Source organism: Coregonus lavaretus (assembly GCF_964263955.1).
Source record: "Coregonus lavaretus genome assembly, chromosome: 6".
In the NCBI taxonomy this organism is placed as follows: Eukaryota; Metazoa; Chordata; class Actinopteri; order Salmoniformes; family Salmonidae; genus Coregonus; species Coregonus lavaretus.
Window position 1 is genome coordinate 32,718,890 of NC_139993.1, and position 16,606 is coordinate 32,735,495.

The 16,606-nt window shown below is 43.0% G+C and overlaps 2 protein-coding genes across 5 annotated transcripts in view; both read left to right on the plus strand.

Moving 5' to 3' along the window:
* zfr2 (zinc finger RNA binding protein 2) overlaps window positions 1-5,563 on the plus strand; it is a 29,372-nt gene extending 23,809 nt beyond the window's left edge. For all 4 annotated transcript variants that reach the window (XM_084164388.1, XM_084164389.1, XM_084164390.1 and 1 more), the window contains exons 18-19: window positions 3,347-3,444; window positions 3,708-5,563. In XM_084164388.1, coding sequence (XP_084020514.1) covers window positions 3,347-3,444; window positions 3,708-3,887 — 278 coding nt within the window. In that variant the 3' untranslated portion in view covers window positions 3,888-5,563. The remainder of the gene's footprint in view (window positions 1-3,346; window positions 3,445-3,707) is intronic.
* Window positions 5,564-6,665: 1,102 nt separating this feature from the next.
* Window positions 6,666-16,031, plus strand: matk (megakaryocyte-associated tyrosine kinase). Its single transcript, XM_084163705.1, has 13 exons — window positions 6,666-6,698; window positions 7,125-7,182; window positions 7,725-7,838; window positions 8,048-8,163; window positions 8,388-8,607; window positions 11,874-11,967; window positions 12,161-12,226; window positions 12,348-12,447; window positions 12,647-12,731; window positions 12,941-13,014; window positions 13,238-13,433; window positions 13,675-13,761; window positions 15,300-16,031. Exons 2-13 carry the CDS (start codon window positions 7,174-7,176, stop codon window positions 15,489-15,491), a joined length of 1,353 nt encoding a protein of 450 aa, XP_084019831.1. The 5' UTR covers window positions 6,666-6,698; window positions 7,125-7,173; the 3' UTR covers window positions 15,492-16,031.
* The last annotated feature ends 575 nt before the right edge of the window (window positions 16,032-16,606 follow it).

Here is a 16,606-nt window from a genome sequence, read left to right on the forward strand (position 1 = left end):
TAGGAAACACGCCAATGGGGATGAATACTTTTGCAAGGCACTGTACATACAGTGGGGAAAAAAAAGTATTTAGTCAGCCACCAATTGTGCAAGTTCTCCCACTTAAAAAGATGAGAGAGGCCTGTAATTTTCATCATAGGTACACGTCAACTATGACAGACAAATTGAGAAAAAAAATCCAGAAAATCACATTGTAGGATTTTTAATGAATTTATTTGCAAATTATGGTGGAAAATAAGTATTTGGTCACCTACAAACAAGCAAGATTTCTGGCTCTCACAGACCTGTAACTTCTTCTTTAAGAGGCTCCTCTGTCCTCCACTCGTTACCTGTATTAATGGCACCTGTTTGAACTTATCAGTATAAAAGACACCTGTCCACAACCTCAAACAGTCACACTCCAAACTCCACTATGGCCAAGACCAAAGAGCTATCAAAGGACACCAGAAACAAAATTGTAGACCTGTACCAGGCTGGGAAGACTGAATCTGCAATAGGTAAGCAGCTTGGTTTGAAGAAATCAACTGTGGGAGCAATTATTAGGAAAGGGAAGACATACAAGACCACTGATAATCTCCCTCGATCTGGGGCTCCACGCAAGATCTCACCCCGTGGGGTCAAAATGATCACAAGAACGGTGAGCAAAAATCCCAGAACCACACGGGGGGACCTAGTGAATGACCTGCAGAGAGCTGGGACCAAAGTAACAAAGCCTACCGTCAGAAACACACTACGCCGCCAGGGACTCAAATCCTGCAGTGCAAGACGTGTCCCCCTGCTTAAGCCAGTACATGTCCAGGCCCGTCTGAAGTTTGCTAGAGTGCATTTGGATGATCCAGAAGAGGATTGGGAGAATGTCATATGGTCAGATGAAACCAAAATATAACTTTTTGGTAAAAACTCAACTTGTCGTGTTTGGAGGACAAAGAATGCTGAGTTGCATCCAAAGAACACCATACCTACTGTGAAGCATGGGGGTGGAAACATCATGCTTTGGGGATGTTGTTCTGCAAAGGGACCAGGACGACTGATCTGTGTAAAGGAAAGAATGAATGAGGCCATGTATCGTGAGATTTTGAGTGAAAACCTCCATCAGCAAAGGCATTGAAGATGAAACGTGGCTGGGTCTTTCAGCATGACAATGATCCCAAACACACCACCCGGGCAACGAAGGAGTGGCTTCGTAAGAAGCATTTCAAGGTCCTGGAGTGGCCTAGCCAGTCTCCAGATCTCAACCCCATAGAAAATCTTTGGAGGGAGTTGAAAGTCTGTGTTGCCCAGCGACAGCCCCAAAACATCACTGCTCTAGAGGAGATCTGCATGGAGGAATGGGCCAAAATACCAGCAACAGTGTGTGAAAAACTTGTGAAGACTTACAGAAAACGTTTGACCTGTGTCATTGCCAACAAAGGGTATATAACAAATTATTGAGAAACTTTTGTTATTGACCAAATACTTATTTTCCACCATAATTTGCAAATAAATTCATTAAAAATCCTACAATGTGATTTTCTGGATATTTTTTTCTCATTTTGTCTGTCATAGTTGACGTGTACCTATGATGAAAATTACAGGCCTCTCATCTTTTTAAGTGGGAGAACTTGCACAATTGGTGGCTGACTAAATACTTTTTTTCCACACTGTACATACATACATACATACATACAGTTGAAGTCTGAAGTTTACATACACTTAGGTTGGAGTCATTAAAACTTGTTTTTCAACCCTCCACAAATGTCTTGTTAACAAATTATAGTTTTGGCAAGTCGGTTAGGACATCTACTTTGTGCATGACACAAGTAATTTTTCCAACAATTGTTTACAGACAGATTATTTCACTGTATCACAATTCCAGTGGGTCAGAAGTTTACATACACTAAGTTGACAGTGCCTTTTAAACAGCTTGGAAAATTCCAGAAAATGATGTCATGGCTTTAGAAGCTTCTGATGGGCTAATTGACATCATTTGAGTCAATTGGAGGTGTACCTGTGGATGCATTTCAAGGCCTACCTTCAAACTCAGTGCCTCTTTGCTTGACATCATAGGAAAATCTAAAGAAATCAGCCAAGACCTCTGAATAAAAATTGTAGACCTCCACAAGTCTGGTTCATCCTTGGGAGCAATTTTCAAACGCCTGAAGGTACCACGTTCATCTGTACAAACAATAGTACGCAAGTATAAACACCATGGGACCACGCAGCCGTCATACCGCTCAGGAAGGAGATGCGTTCTGTCTCCTAGAGATGAACATACTTTGGTGCGAAAAGTGCAAATCAATCCCAGAACAACAGCAAAGGACCCTGTGAAGATGCTGGAAGAAACATGTACAAAAATATCTATATCCACAGTAAAACGAGTCCTATATCGACATAACCTGAAAGGCCGCTCAGCAAGGAAGAAGCCACTGCTCCAAAACCGCCATATAAAAAAAAGCCAGACTACAGTTTGCAACTGCACATGGGGACAAAGATCGTACTTTTTGGAGAAATGTCCTCTGGTCTGATGAAACAAAAATATAACTGTTTGGCCATAATGACAATCGTTATGTTTGGAGGAAAAAGGGGTTTGCTTGAAAGCCGAAGAACACCATCACAACCGTGACGCACGGGGGTGGCAGCATCATGCTGTGGGGGTGCTTTGCTGCAGGAGGGAATGGTGCACTTCACAAAATAGATGGCATCATGGGGAAGGAAAATTATGTGGATATATTGAAGCAACATCTCAAGACATCAGTCAGGAAGTTAAAGCTTGGTCACAAATGGGTCTCCCAAATGGACAATGACCCCAAGTATACTTCCAAAGTTGTGCCAAAATGGCTTAAGGACAACAAAGTCAAGGTATTGGAGTGGCCATCACAAAGCCCTGACCTCAACCCTATCGAAAGTTTGTGGGCAGAACTGAAAAAGCGTGTGCGAACAAGGAGGCCTACAAACCTGACTCAGTTACACCAGCTCTGTCAGGAGGAATGTGCCAAAATTCACTCAACTTATTGTGGGAAGCTTGTGGAAGGCAACCCGACACGTTTGACACAAGTTAAACAATTTAAAGTCAATGCTACCAAATACTAATTGAGTGTATGTAAACTTCTGACCCACTGGGAATGTGATGAAAGAAGTAAAAGCTTAAATAAATCCTTCTCTCTACTATTATTCTGACATTTCACATTCTTAAAATAAAGTGGTGATCCTAACTGACTTAAGACAGGGAATTTTTTACTAGGATTAAATGTCAGGAATTGTGAAAAACTGAGTTTAAATGTATTTGGCTAAGGTATGTAAACTTCAGACTTCAACTCTGTATATGTATATATCTATCAGTTTGAGTGATTTGTGTTCCTTTTCTCAGACGGTCCTGGGCTGCTGGACCCCTGTGAGAAAGCCCAAACCGATGCTCTTGGGAGCATGACCAAGCAAGCCAGGGAAGACATTACTGCCAGCGCGCAGGTACTATCACTACCACACTCACCATGTGATTGGGCATAATCAACAGTAACTTTTGGAAGACTACCACCTTAGACTGGGAAACGGGGCGGCATGTAAAGAAATCATGGATAAGCTATATGGGTACAGATTCACTTAACTTAAACCCCCTTGTTATTATGCTAGTTCTGTTTACACTCCATTCGTGTTTGATTTTCACACATTGATATGTGTGAGAAGGGAATGTTTGAAGTCCACTGATTGACCTCTCCTCTCTCTGGTTCCAGCATGCTCTGCGACTGTTGGCGTTCCGTCAGATCCACAAGGTTCTGGGGATGGACTCCCTGCCGGCGTCCAAGGCCAGCGCTCGGAACCGCAAGCGCAGACGGGACGGGAGCGAGACGGGAGAAGGAGAGGGGGAGGGCAAGAAAGACAAGAAAGAGGATGCAGAAGAGGTGGATGCTTGATCTCTGCCAGAGCAGCGTTAGCCTGGGTGCCCGTCTGGTTCTGCTTCTAATGTTGGCATGAGAATGATAGTGGAGTAAAGCAGAAACTGACTGGCACCCAGGCTAGAGCAGGTTAGTAGTCTATACTGGCAGAATGTCACATCCTTTACGTTTATTTTTATTCTCAAAATCTATATGAATATAACTGACTTAGTCGTAACATTTCTGTCTCCCTAGAGGGAGGAGAGAATGGGAGGGGAAAGGTAAAGATTATTTACTGTAATTCTCTCCCAGTCATTCTGTACTGTAACATACTGTAGATGTGCTGAAAATTGGCTTTAACGTCACTGACATTTCAAGGAGTTAATGACTGATAGCCTGATCCCAGATCTGTATGTGCTTCAGGCCAACTCCTCTTCATGTATTTATGGCATGAAAACGATCGTCAGAGGAGTCAACGATCGTCAGGAGTTTGCTAAAGCACATACTGATCTGGAACCAGGCTAAATGATTGCATCATTCCATTTCCAGAATATTTGCCCACTCAGCTACTGAAGCCCTCCCATTTTCAGTACCTGTACCAACCACTGTTACTTACCATTGTCTTCTATGTACTGTAAGTACTCTTACATGGATGCCTACATTGTAACAAAGCCCTTTTAGCTTTTTTTTCCTGCTTTTCTTATTGAAGACGAGCTTTAATCCTATACTGCACAGGCTAGTTCAAGTGTTTTATTATATACCGAAGACTGCAGGAGTTCCTCATCTAGGTGCATGAATTGAGATGAGTTCTGTAGATGTGGATGGGTTTTGCTGAAGGGTCCGGGGTGAAGACCTGTTACTCAGAGGTTTTAAATACAAAGACATGGGTAAATTAAAGTATGTTTTAAGAATGTACGGTTCATTGTGCCTAAATTGCAGGCAATGACAAATACAATTCTAAAGCTGTAATGTGAAGAAAAACACGTAGAAAACATTGCTCTTTGAAAAGCACTCTCCGTATAGTCTATAAAGATGCCTATACATTTGTCAGACACCTGAAAGAAAAAAATCTGCTTTGTACAAGATGTGATTGCACCACAAAACACTTTTAAAGCTTAAAGGAATCACTGGGTAATAGAAAATGTTTTGTCTAAGAGTTGACTGATAGCTCATACAGTATGTTGCACAGTCTAAGTCTAGCATGCTGAGAGAATGAAGCACTTATAAAATGACCATGATGTTATTATATGCAGCCATATTTTTATGTAAACTTGCCTATTAACAATCTGTTTGTGTTACTGGAGGAAAATGTCTTTGGTGAGTGAGAACTAGAAGTATGGATATCTACTGAAATTATCAAGGGATACCAGTCTTAAGACTTTCTTCCTTGTGCCTGCATGGTTTTGTGTCTAGGAGATGTCGTATCTATGGACTGAAGGTTCTAAAAGTGGAACATTTAAAGCGAAGATCTTATTCACATACTGTATCTTTGTGCATTAAGATTTTGTAAGAAGCGGTTTGTGCTTTTCATATTGACTTCATCTACAAAGAGCATCTTCACAGCACCCATTTTAAGTTTTGTTTTTATCTTTGCAGGATGTTGCAATTTACTTTATTGTTAAAAGGAGAGTTAACGTTGCTGTAATATTATTTGAATTTCTTTGTAGTGGCGCCTTAAATCAAGGATGAATATTAAAGACTTAACCCATGGTCTACTTTTCTGATTATGTGAATAATTGATTATTTTTGACAGAACTGCCATCCCACACCTTGTAAAATGTGTTGCCATTCATGTAGTCCCGTGTAGCTCAGTTGGTAGAGCATGGCGTTTGCAACGCCAGGGTTGTGGGTTCGATTCCCACGGGGGGCCAGTATGAAAATGTATGCACTCACGAACTGTAAGTCGCTCTGGATAAGAGCGTCTGCTAAATGACTAAAATGTAAAAAAAAATATGCCACTGAAAAAATGGTCCGCGCTTCCACAAAGGAGGAATTGTATCGTATCGCACCCCTCTGATATATTGAATATTCATGAATGTAAAGAGAGCAGCAATCAAATGAGATGGGCTAATTCCATTGAATTCTACAGTCTGGCAGAAATGAGTGTTTGAATCAGGAAAATGTCCTCTCACAACCTCTACAAGCCAGAATGTTGAATAAAATTCTTATTTTAACATACTTTACCAGTTGTCCATGCGGTTGGCCCTTTTGGCGGTAGGAATGTTAGACCAATATATCCACAAGAAAGTATAATTACATCAACTTTTCAAAGCGCTGGTAGTGTGTTACGATTTCTATTACCTGAAACGTGCACAAGAAAAAAAAAACATGCGCATGCCTCAGGTGATGGAAATCTGAACGCACTACCAGCGCTTTGGAAAATTGATGTAATTATACTTTCCTGTGGATATGTTGTCTCACATTCCTACCGCCAAAAGGACCAACCGGTAAAGTACGGTAAAATATACATTTATTCAACATTCTGGCTTGTAGAGCCAGAGGAAACTTTCCTGATTCAAATGATAATTTCTGCAATTCAACGTCGGGTTTCCAGGCAAGGTGGTGAGTAATCATTGAAGCGCTGGCTAGTATTCGAAGATGCGTTTTTGATTAACTTACAACACACAACCTCTTATGTTCTTGTCATCGGAACTTTTAACTGCATAAAGGAATTAGGAAGTAGCTATTTCTACCGCGATTCTCGTTGTTACTAAATAGCCTGTAATGCGACGCGCCGGGGCAATTGGTCACTGGCGTCCTCGCCCATTCCACAAATCGAAACTGCGATGAGAAATGTGACCGATCGAATCCTAATGCTGATCAACATTGTGAACAAATGTAGTGTTATTGGTAAGTAACAGTTTCAGCTCACTGTTATGGCTTCACTTGTGTTCTCATTATCAGGAAATAAATAGTCTTAGTTCATACGTCAATTGCTACAGCTCTCCAAATACCTGCATGTTATGAGCACTCATATGTCTGGACCATATTACAGTTTGCTTCATTGCTGAGCCACAGGTATCTGACTGCCATATGATGTCCCACCTTGAGTGGTCTGTTTTAATGCTGTTGCCTATTTATTTTCTTATATTTAACTGATCCTTCAAATAGGGTTTCTTTTTTTAGGAATGTATATATTTTAATGACTTGGAATGGAGCAGTGGTAGGCTACTGTTACTCTAACATATTGTTTATTTAGCCTACTATTATTGCTAGAATTGTGTTAGAAGTTTTCCAGATGGTGTTTCTCATAAGACATTTGCTCTCCTTGAACAGGTGTTCTTGTTACTGATGAATTTACATCCATCCAGACTTATTCTTGAGGATGGCAACGGTATGTATCAATTGTATGTCCCGGGTCAATAACTGTGAGATAAAATCATTATTTCATGACACTGCATGGCTTGTTTATCAGTTTGTAGGAAATAGTGACTCATTCCCTCCTGAGAAATAACTGGTTAATTTACATTTTTAAAATGTTTAGTCATTTAGCAGACACTCTTATCCAGAGCGACTTAGTGCATACATTATTTTTCATACTGGCCCCCCGTGGAAATCGAATCCACAACCCTGGCATTGCAAACGCCATGCTCTACCAACTGAGCTACATCCCTGCCGGCCATTCCCTCCCCTACCCTGGACGACCCTGGGCCAATTGTGCGCCGCCCCATGAGTCTCCCGGTCACGGCCGGCTACGACAGAGCCTGGATTCGAACCAGGATCTCTAGTGGTACAGCTAGCACTGCGATGCAGTGCCTTAGACCACTGCACCACTCACTTAATTTACCACCATGTCTGAACTTAAATTTTATTTGGAGTTTCTGAGCAACTGATGCTGTAAATGTCAAAGTTGCCTTCTCTATCTCCCCCTTATAGAAGAGTTTGGCGTCCGGCACACAATGTGTTTCCAAGAGTGACCACAGCAAACCTAAAGCTGGTGAACTGGCCTACTGCAAAGGAGACATCCTCACTATTGTGGAAACAGGAACGGTACATAATGACTATGTTGTTATTCTATGGTCAGAAAAGGGTCTCAGGGGCCCTCGTTGCACACAATGTACTTTCCAAAAATAATAATCCAAACTTGCCCCTGCTCTTTGTGTACTGTCTGCTCTGGTGGGGGCTCTATAAATACAATTGAGATGAAATTAATCTATTTGCATGATTCTACTGAATGCTATTCTGATGCTGTTTTCTAGGGGAAAGGACATTACAAGGCCAGACACAACACCACAGGAGAGGAAGGACTCATCTCTTCCACCAACGTGCGAGAACGAGAGGCCATTCGCGTCAACCCCAGTCTCAGTCTCATGCCGTAGGTCTATTTAAGGCTATGCGTCTGGACTTCTATATATAGACCTATATTACAATACACCTACTTTATAGCATACAACTATAGTACAATTAAGATGGAAGATTTGATCCAGTTTGGTTAGCTCTGAGCTAGGGCCAGGTGGTTTTCCTGACCTTGAGACAACTCCTGGCCCTTTATGGAATATCTATCTAATCCCGACCAATAACTCTGTTGGTCCATGCTAGCTGGTTCCATGGGAAGATCTCAGGTCCTGAGGCGGTGTCCAAGCTGCGGCCTGTGGAGGATGGCCTGTTCCTGGTGCGGGAGTCCATCCGTCACCCTGGTGATTACGTGCTCTGTGTCAGCTACTCCAGCCAGGTCATCCACTACCGAGTCCTCTACCAGGACAGCAAACTGACCATCGACAAAACCCAGTACTTCTACAACCTCTTAGACATGATAGAGGTGAGGAGGAGATAGATTTGTTTGATTTATTTATACAACTTTTATTTATCAAGGTTAATCTCATTGAGGTAAAATCTATTCTGTAAGACAGACCTTATTGATAGGGTCAGGAGTTTATATATTGAAAATTAGCTGGACGTGTTGAGATATGTGTATACAGTGCAGACCTTTTAATAAACAGGTTAACATTCGTAAGGCCACGAGGCCAGACGGAATTCCTGGATGCGTGCTCGGCGCATGCGCTGACAGATGGCAAGTGTCTTCACTGACATTTTCACCCTGACCCGTTCTGTAATACCAACTTGTTTCAAGCAGACCACCATAGTCCCCGTGCCCAAGAACGCCATGGTAACCTGCCTAAATGACTATCGCCCCGTAGCACTCACATCTATAGCCATGAAATGCTTTGAAATTCTGGTCATGGCTCACATCAACACCATCATCCCGGACACCCTGGACCCACTCCAATTTGCATACCACCCCAACAGATCCACAGATGACGCACACTGACCTCACACACCTGGACAAAAGGAATGCCCGTGCAAGAATGTTGTTCATTGACTACAGCTCAGCATTCAACACCATAGTCCCCTCCAAGCACATCACCAAGCTAGGGACCCTGGGACTCCCTCTGCAACTGGATCCTTGACTTCTTGACGGGCCGCCCCCAGGCGGTGAGGGTAGGCAACAATACATCTGCCGCGCTGACCATCGATACTGGGGCCCCTCAAGGGTATGTGCTTATTCCCCTCCTGTACTCCCTGTTCACCCACGACTGCGTGGCCGCAGGAAACGGCGGGGCGAGCACACACCCATCCACATCGATTGGGCTGTAGTGGAGCGGGTTGAGAGCTTCAAGTTCCTCGGTGTCCACATCACTAAGGAATTAACATGGTCCATACACACCCACACAGTTGTCAAGAGGGCACGACAGTGCCTCTTCCCCCTCAGGAGGCTGGAAAGATTTGGCATGGGCTCTCACATCCTCAGAAGTTCTACAGCTGCACCATTGAGAGCATCTTGACTGGCTGCATCACCACTTGGTACAGCAACTGCAAGGCACCCGACCGCAAGGCGCTACAGAGGGTGGTGAGTACGGACCAGTGCATCACTAGGGCCGAGCTCCCTGCCATTCAGGACCTCTATACCAGGCGGTGTCAGAGAAATGCCCAAAAATGTGTCAAAGACTCCAGCCACCCAAGCCATAGACTATTCTCTCTGCTACCGCACAGCAAATGGTACCAGTGCACCAAGTCTGGAACCAACAGGACCCTGAACAGCTTCTACCCCAAGCCATAAAACTGCTAAACATGACTGCTAAGTAGCTAATCAAATGGCTACCCGGACTACCTGTATTTACCCTTTTTTGAACTCACACATATTACACTGACACCACAACACATACACACACACACTACAAACGCCCACACCTGCATACGGATGTCACAAACACACACTTTCACACCACGCTGCTGCTACTGTTCCACATATGCTGCTGCTACAGCTCATTCTATTATATATCATGTTGTCTAGTCACTTTACCCCTATAGCTACCTCAATTACCTTGTACCCCTGCACATCGACTCAGTACTGGTACTCCCTGTGTATAGCTCTGCTATTTTTACTCGTTATTCGTTATTCACTGTGTATTTATTCCTCGTGTCACTTTATCTTTATCTTTAACTCTGTATTGTTGGAAAAGGACCGGTAAGTAAGCATTCACTGTTAGTCTACACCTGTTGTTTACAAAGCATGTGACAAATACCATTTTATTTTGAGGGTTTCCTTACAAATATCTTGCCTACGGCATTATACTGAGGAGCTAATGTTCATAATCACAACAGGGAGCCTGATCACACTGAATTTGATTTGAACCACATTGAAAGGAACTGTCGTTTACTGTTTACAGTTTAAAAGAAAGACTTAAGTCCCAGCAGACCTTTTAATGTTAATCTATATTGAGCCTGTGAGTTTCCGAGCTATTGGAAAGCACAGCCACAATGGTGTTTGGAGATGTGAGTGACTGTAAAGACTAAAGATGGCTCACCACTCCCTTATCTGTGGAGCACAGATGTCTTTATCCCTGACTCATATCGCTGGCTAACTCTTGTGAGGAAATAAAGGGAGAATCCAGCTGCTCCCTGACACCCACAGCTGAGGGCAGGACTATTCGATTTAAAAATAAAACAAGTTTGTTGTGTACAGTTCTTTTTGATAGTACTAAATTGGTATAGTTTTAGAATGAATAACTAACAGTAAATACTGTACATACATTCAGTATACTGTATGTGGCCCCTACATACACTTGTGTCGTGAGTTCTAGCAACCAACTTAGTAAATAAAAAACGAGCCTCTTAAGTTTGCGACAGATATATTTTGTAAATCTATCTCAAACGGCACGTCATAACAGTAGTCAGGACATTAACACCTGCCCCTTATCAGCTGTGGTTAGTGCACTGTGGCTTTGCAGTGCAACTAAAGAAGAAAAGGCTTATGTCCTGACTACTGTTATGACGTGCCGTTTGAGATAGATTTACAAAATATATCTGTCGCAAACTTAAGAGGCTCGTTTTTTATTTACTAAGTTGGTTGCTAGAACTCACGACACAAGTGTATGTAGGGGCCACATACAGTATACTGAATGTATGTACAGTATTTACTGTTAGTTATTCATTCTAAAACTATACCAATTTAGTACTATCAAAAAGAACTGTACACAACAAACTATCGAATAGTCCTGCCCTCAGCTGTGGGTGTCAGGGAGCAGCTGGATTCTCCCTTTATTTCCTCACAAGAGTTAGCCAGCGATATGAGTGGCGCAGTGGTCTAAGGCACTGCATCGCAGTGCTAACTGTGCCACTAGAGATCCTGGTTCGAATCCAGGCTCTGTCGCAGCCGGCCGCGACCGGGAGACTCATGGGCGGCGCACAATTGGCCCAGCGTCGTCCAGGGTAGGGGAGGGAATGGCCGGCAGGGATGTAGCTCAGTTGATAGAGCATGGCGTTTGCAACGCCAGGGTTGTGGGTTCGATTCCCACGGGGAGCCAGTATAAAAAATATAAAAATACATTTTTAAAAAATTTAAAAATGTAATCACTAACTGTAAGTCGCTCTGGATAAGAGTGTCTGCTAAATGACTAAAATGTAAATGTAATGTAATGTAATGCTCAGCTCGCTACCATAACATCATTTTCTCCAAAAGTGTCAATGACAGTATAGTTCAGTCTCTGTTTTAATATAAGCTGTCACTAATGGCTATCTATGCAGTTCTACTCCAAGCACAAGGGAGCTATCGCCACCAAACTTCTAAAGCCCAAAGAGAAGGAGGGAACCAAGTCAGCTGAGTTGGAGCTGTCTAAAAGTAAGAGCTTGGCCTTTACCGTCTCATGATGTGTCAGAGTTGGCCTCCTCAAGGCTCATCGATTCCTTCCTGGTTGGGGGCTGCTGGGTATTTTGTGGGTGTAAGGGTGTGTCTCACTTCTTTCTTTTGAAGTGAGAGCGATAAAGAATGAAAAGCTACTTGTTTTAGACTGTTGTCTCTGTGTGTGTCACAGCGGGATGGCTGCTGGATATCAGGAAGCTGACCTTGGGAGAGAGTATCGGGGAGGGGGAGTTTGGAGGTGAGACTGCAATGTCTTATTGTGAATGTTTTAAAATGAACCGTAAACCATTCTAACATTGAATTGAACCCTGATTCTAGATGTTACAGGTTTAATTGACAGTCATCCTTTTGTCCAATAGCCGTGTATGAAGGAGACTACATGGGCCAGAAGGTGGCAGTAAAGAACATTAAATGTGATGTAACGGCTCAGGCATTCTTAGAAGAGACCACTGTTATGACGTGAGTCGAGAGTAGCGAGACATGTTTTCTTGATTAACTTAATTGATTTAATTAAATGGAGTAATTTCTAACTTCCTTTATTCCTTCCTTCATTTTATGCTTTCTTTCTTCCTTCCTTGTTTCCTTCCTTCCTTCCCTTCCTTCCTTCCTTCCTTGCTTCCTTCCTTCATTGATTGTTTTTGATCTGACTCTCCACTAGGAAATTACAGCATAAGAATCTGGTGCGGTTGTTGGGGGTGATCCTACACAATGGACTGCACATCGTCACAGAGCTCATGGCCAAGGTACTGCTGCTGTGACTTCAGTACAGTCAATCTGTAGTCACAGTCAATCAAGACTAACAAATATACTAGGAGTAGACTTCATCTCAGTCCAGGAGACAGGCCCTAATAGCTTGTTGATGCAAAACAATTGTAGCAAACACACAATTAGGGACTAACTTAAATTACACAACTCCTATCCAACTGTATTTCTCTTTATTTGTGTGTTGCAGGGTAATCTGATGAACTTCCTCCGGACGAGGGGCCGTTATGTCATCGGCACTGACCAGCTACTACGCTTTGCACTGTGAGGCCATATCATAGAATTACATAGAACTCTATACACTCTACATTACTACAATCACACTGCTCTTTAACAGTCAACTCGTGTCCCTTAGTCATTCATAGCGGATCCCATGGTTGTAGGTATATACAGTTAAACGGCACTTCTTGGTACTCTCCCTGCCGCATGACCAACTTTACATTTGTGTCTATTTCAGTATATAAGAGTGTGTGTGTTGTGTGTTCAGAGATGTATGTGAGGGTATGGAGTACCTGGAGTCTAAGAGGTTGGTCCACAGAGACCTAGCGGCCCGTAACATCCTGGTCTCCAACGAGGGCGTGGCCAAGGTCAGTGACTTTGGATTGACCAAGTTGGACTGCAATGCCTCAGACAATGCTAAACTACCAGTCAAATGGACAGCCCCTGAAGCCCTGAAGAAAGAGGTATGATCATGTTTACCCCTCTAACATCTAACGTTTATCACGCTTACAGTACAGACTTATGTGTATTAACAGACATAAAGAATGCATAATTCATGGGTATTGTGTATGATGGTTGGTTGGTGTCAGGGTTTTAGCCTATGTCGTTATCACACAGTACTTCTCATGTCAATCAGCCATCATTGTTGTGATTTTGCTACCTATCATTGAATTGCTTTTGTGGTCATGTGTGGTTGTCCTGCAGAAATTCTCTACACGGTCAGATGTATGGAGCTACGGTGTTCTCCTCTGGGAGACGTTCTCCTATGGTCGACAACCCTACCCTAAGATGGTGAGTCCGGACTTTACTGATCTTTATGAACAGTGATGTAGAATTTTCAGTCACTGTGGCAGCACAACGCACCAAAACTTAGTATGAGAAATGTGAACTGGTGTTTCGAAAAATCAATCAAGGCAGTCCGACCCAGTTGCTCACTTTCTTATGGTGGTGTAATGCGCTGAACAATGGCATGCCATAGCTCTGTCATTCATGAAGCTGCAAGGTCCTCTGTTCTGACGCCAGTGTCGCAGCAGGTGTCCCAGAGGTATTTTCCTGTGGGAGGAGAGCCACGGTATAATAAAGCTTATTGATTGCGTCATCTGGATACCTACGCCAGTCGTTTTTACCAGTGACATCCTGGCACCAGCGCGTTTCTCCTATTATGGTTGGTCCTAATGGAAAACGGGTTTGTTTGACATTTTATGCCTTTATGACCCGTTTTCCACGTATATCAGCAGTGCTTTATCCACTGATGGACTTACAGTACTGAAACGAAAGAAACTTTGCCTAAGGTTAAAGGCCATGTAAATGTGTCAGGACAAGGATTTGCACCAGACTCATTTTATTTCTCCTGAATGGGAGTCGAGGGAAATGAGGGGATTTATAAGCTTGGCTCTGGTCTGACTGTGTGTAGTTATGTTGTACAAGTAGAGGACCCCTGTGAATAGGTTTTAACCATATTTCTGTCCCATGGTTTCTGATGCGGTCATAAACTGTAGTCTGTCCCAGACCTCTGTTTCTTTAGCACTACATTTTAATTGGCACTCATTGTCACCATATGTGTTCATTTGAAGAAAAACACCTTAGTCTTGGTGAAGCAGCACCGATAACAAACTATGCTGTGTTGACAGGGCAGTTAACTCTAGAGAAATGGAAGGGTACATTATTTATTTACTCCATTCTTAAAATTATCTTTATCCATGCTTTATCTGTTTGCAGGGAGTCTCAGTTACTCCCCACACAGGTATGTAAAGCGGAGAATCAAAGCAATGGCACTAAGCAGGTAATAATGGCAGGGATAAACCAGGATTAGTGCTTGTAGGCCGCGTTTCTACGGCAACCGCTCCTGTTGGCAGCCAGCCAAAAAGAAGAACGAGGGGGTGGGGTGAGGAGGGTGAGAGAGTGTGTGTGTGTTCATGAGTGTGTATGTGTGTTTGTACATGAAGGGGGGGAAGAGATTATGGAACTTGCACTCTCCTGTGACACATAGTCTCACTGTCAATCCTTTGTACCTGTCCAGCCCTATCCCTGTTTGCCTGGCAGGTCAGGGAGAATATGAGGACATGGCATGGGCAGCCTGCGGGGGATCAGCTAGACTGACTTAAAGCATGCTTAGTGGTGGTTTAACCATATAATTAGAATGAGTGACTCATACTGCACTTGTTTAATGCAGGAGATTTAACATACAAATACAGTATGTAGACTAAATGCTGTATGTTTGACCTTTTATTTTGTGTCCACTAAAAAGTTAACTGACCCTTTAAGAGGGGATGACATTATCTCATGTCTCATCTCTTTTTCTATCTGTCTCGTTATGTCTCCCTCCTCAGTCTCTGAAGGAGGTGAAGGAGCATGTGGAGCAGGGTTACCGTATGGAGGCTCCAGAGGAGTGTCCCCCCAGTGTCTACGCCCTGATGAGGTGCTGCTGGGAGGCTGAGCCCAGGAAGAGGCCCTCCTTCCATAAACTACAGGAGAAGCTGGAGAGAGAGCTGACCAAACACAGCCCTGGCCCTGGCTGCTGAAGTCACTTTAATAATCCTATTCAAATAACTATTGTTCTTTGTTTTGAGCTGCCTGGAGCAGGGACAGTAACCTGGGCAGGTGGACCCAAGTGGTTACCGCTCGCTTCACAGCTTTCCCGGGAAACTCAATGTATTATAGCATCACACGGACGAAAGAGTAGCGGATGAAGGAGTTCGCTTCTGCTGCATGTTATGTTTCTTTTTAATGGAATGAACTACTGTAATGAAGAGTCCTTACACTTATTTCTATATGTGGTAATAGAGGGAGCAGCTCAGCTCGTCATATCTCCACACCCCAATTCTGTTTCCATCCTGAGTAACATATTATTTGTGTTACCAATATGTGTTCATTATTTTTCTTTCATAAGAGACAGAGAGCGAAAAGGAGAGAGGGAGAGCGAGAGAGATGGAAAGAGGAAAAATGCTTATCCGGGATTAAATCCCAGATCATCCGTATCTGCTTGTTTCAGACTGTAATTGTCCAGCAATATGCCCTGCGACTCGGAGCTTAATATGTGAAATCTTGAATGTTATTGCTGATATTAGGAAGGAATTACAAATCCGACAACAGTTTGTCTGTGTACAAGCTCTGAGAAGCTACAGGGGATTGGGACGGAATATCCTATTTTCTTTTCAGTTCATTTGCCATAAATGTAGTAGGCCTATACTCCCATAAAACCAGTGACTCATCAGGCCTTAGTCGATCTATCTATCTGTGTAAAGGGATTTTTTTTATTAAATCCAGTTCCTAAAAGCAAAGGGGGTGCTCGGATTGAACAGTAACTTTTGGACAATGGACATTTACAAAGAAGAGAAACATGCTGCATCCGGGGTTTACAATTAAAAATATTAAATAATGTAGAGCATATAAGGGACTTATCTCTAAAACAACCAAGGTTCTCCTGTCTTCAAGCAGTCATGATTAACTCAGCCCAGATTAGAGAGGGGAGAGCTTTTTATTTTATTATTGTTGTCACGTTACAACCCAAATTAAAGATGTCATTAGTTTTAAGTCTTTGTAAGCCTGGTATTTGTCTTTCACCCATGGGATGAACCCCAGATTGAGTCCTGATCCGCTCCCATCACATCACCATAGGGCCTGTGGGTGGAGTTGC

What these genes read in the sequence shown, in the direction of transcription:
- matk (XM_084163705.1), top strand. An exon ending in ACCTCTTAGACATGATAGAG is followed by an intron (nt 8,608 to 11,873) that starts GTGAGGAGGAGA and finishes CTATCTATGCAG; the next exon opens with TTCTACTCCAAGCACAAGGG. An exon ending in TCACAGAGCTCATGGCCAAG is followed by an intron (nt 12,732 to 12,940) that starts GTACTGCTGCTG and finishes TGTGTGTTGCAG; the next exon opens with GGTAATCTGATGAACTTCCT.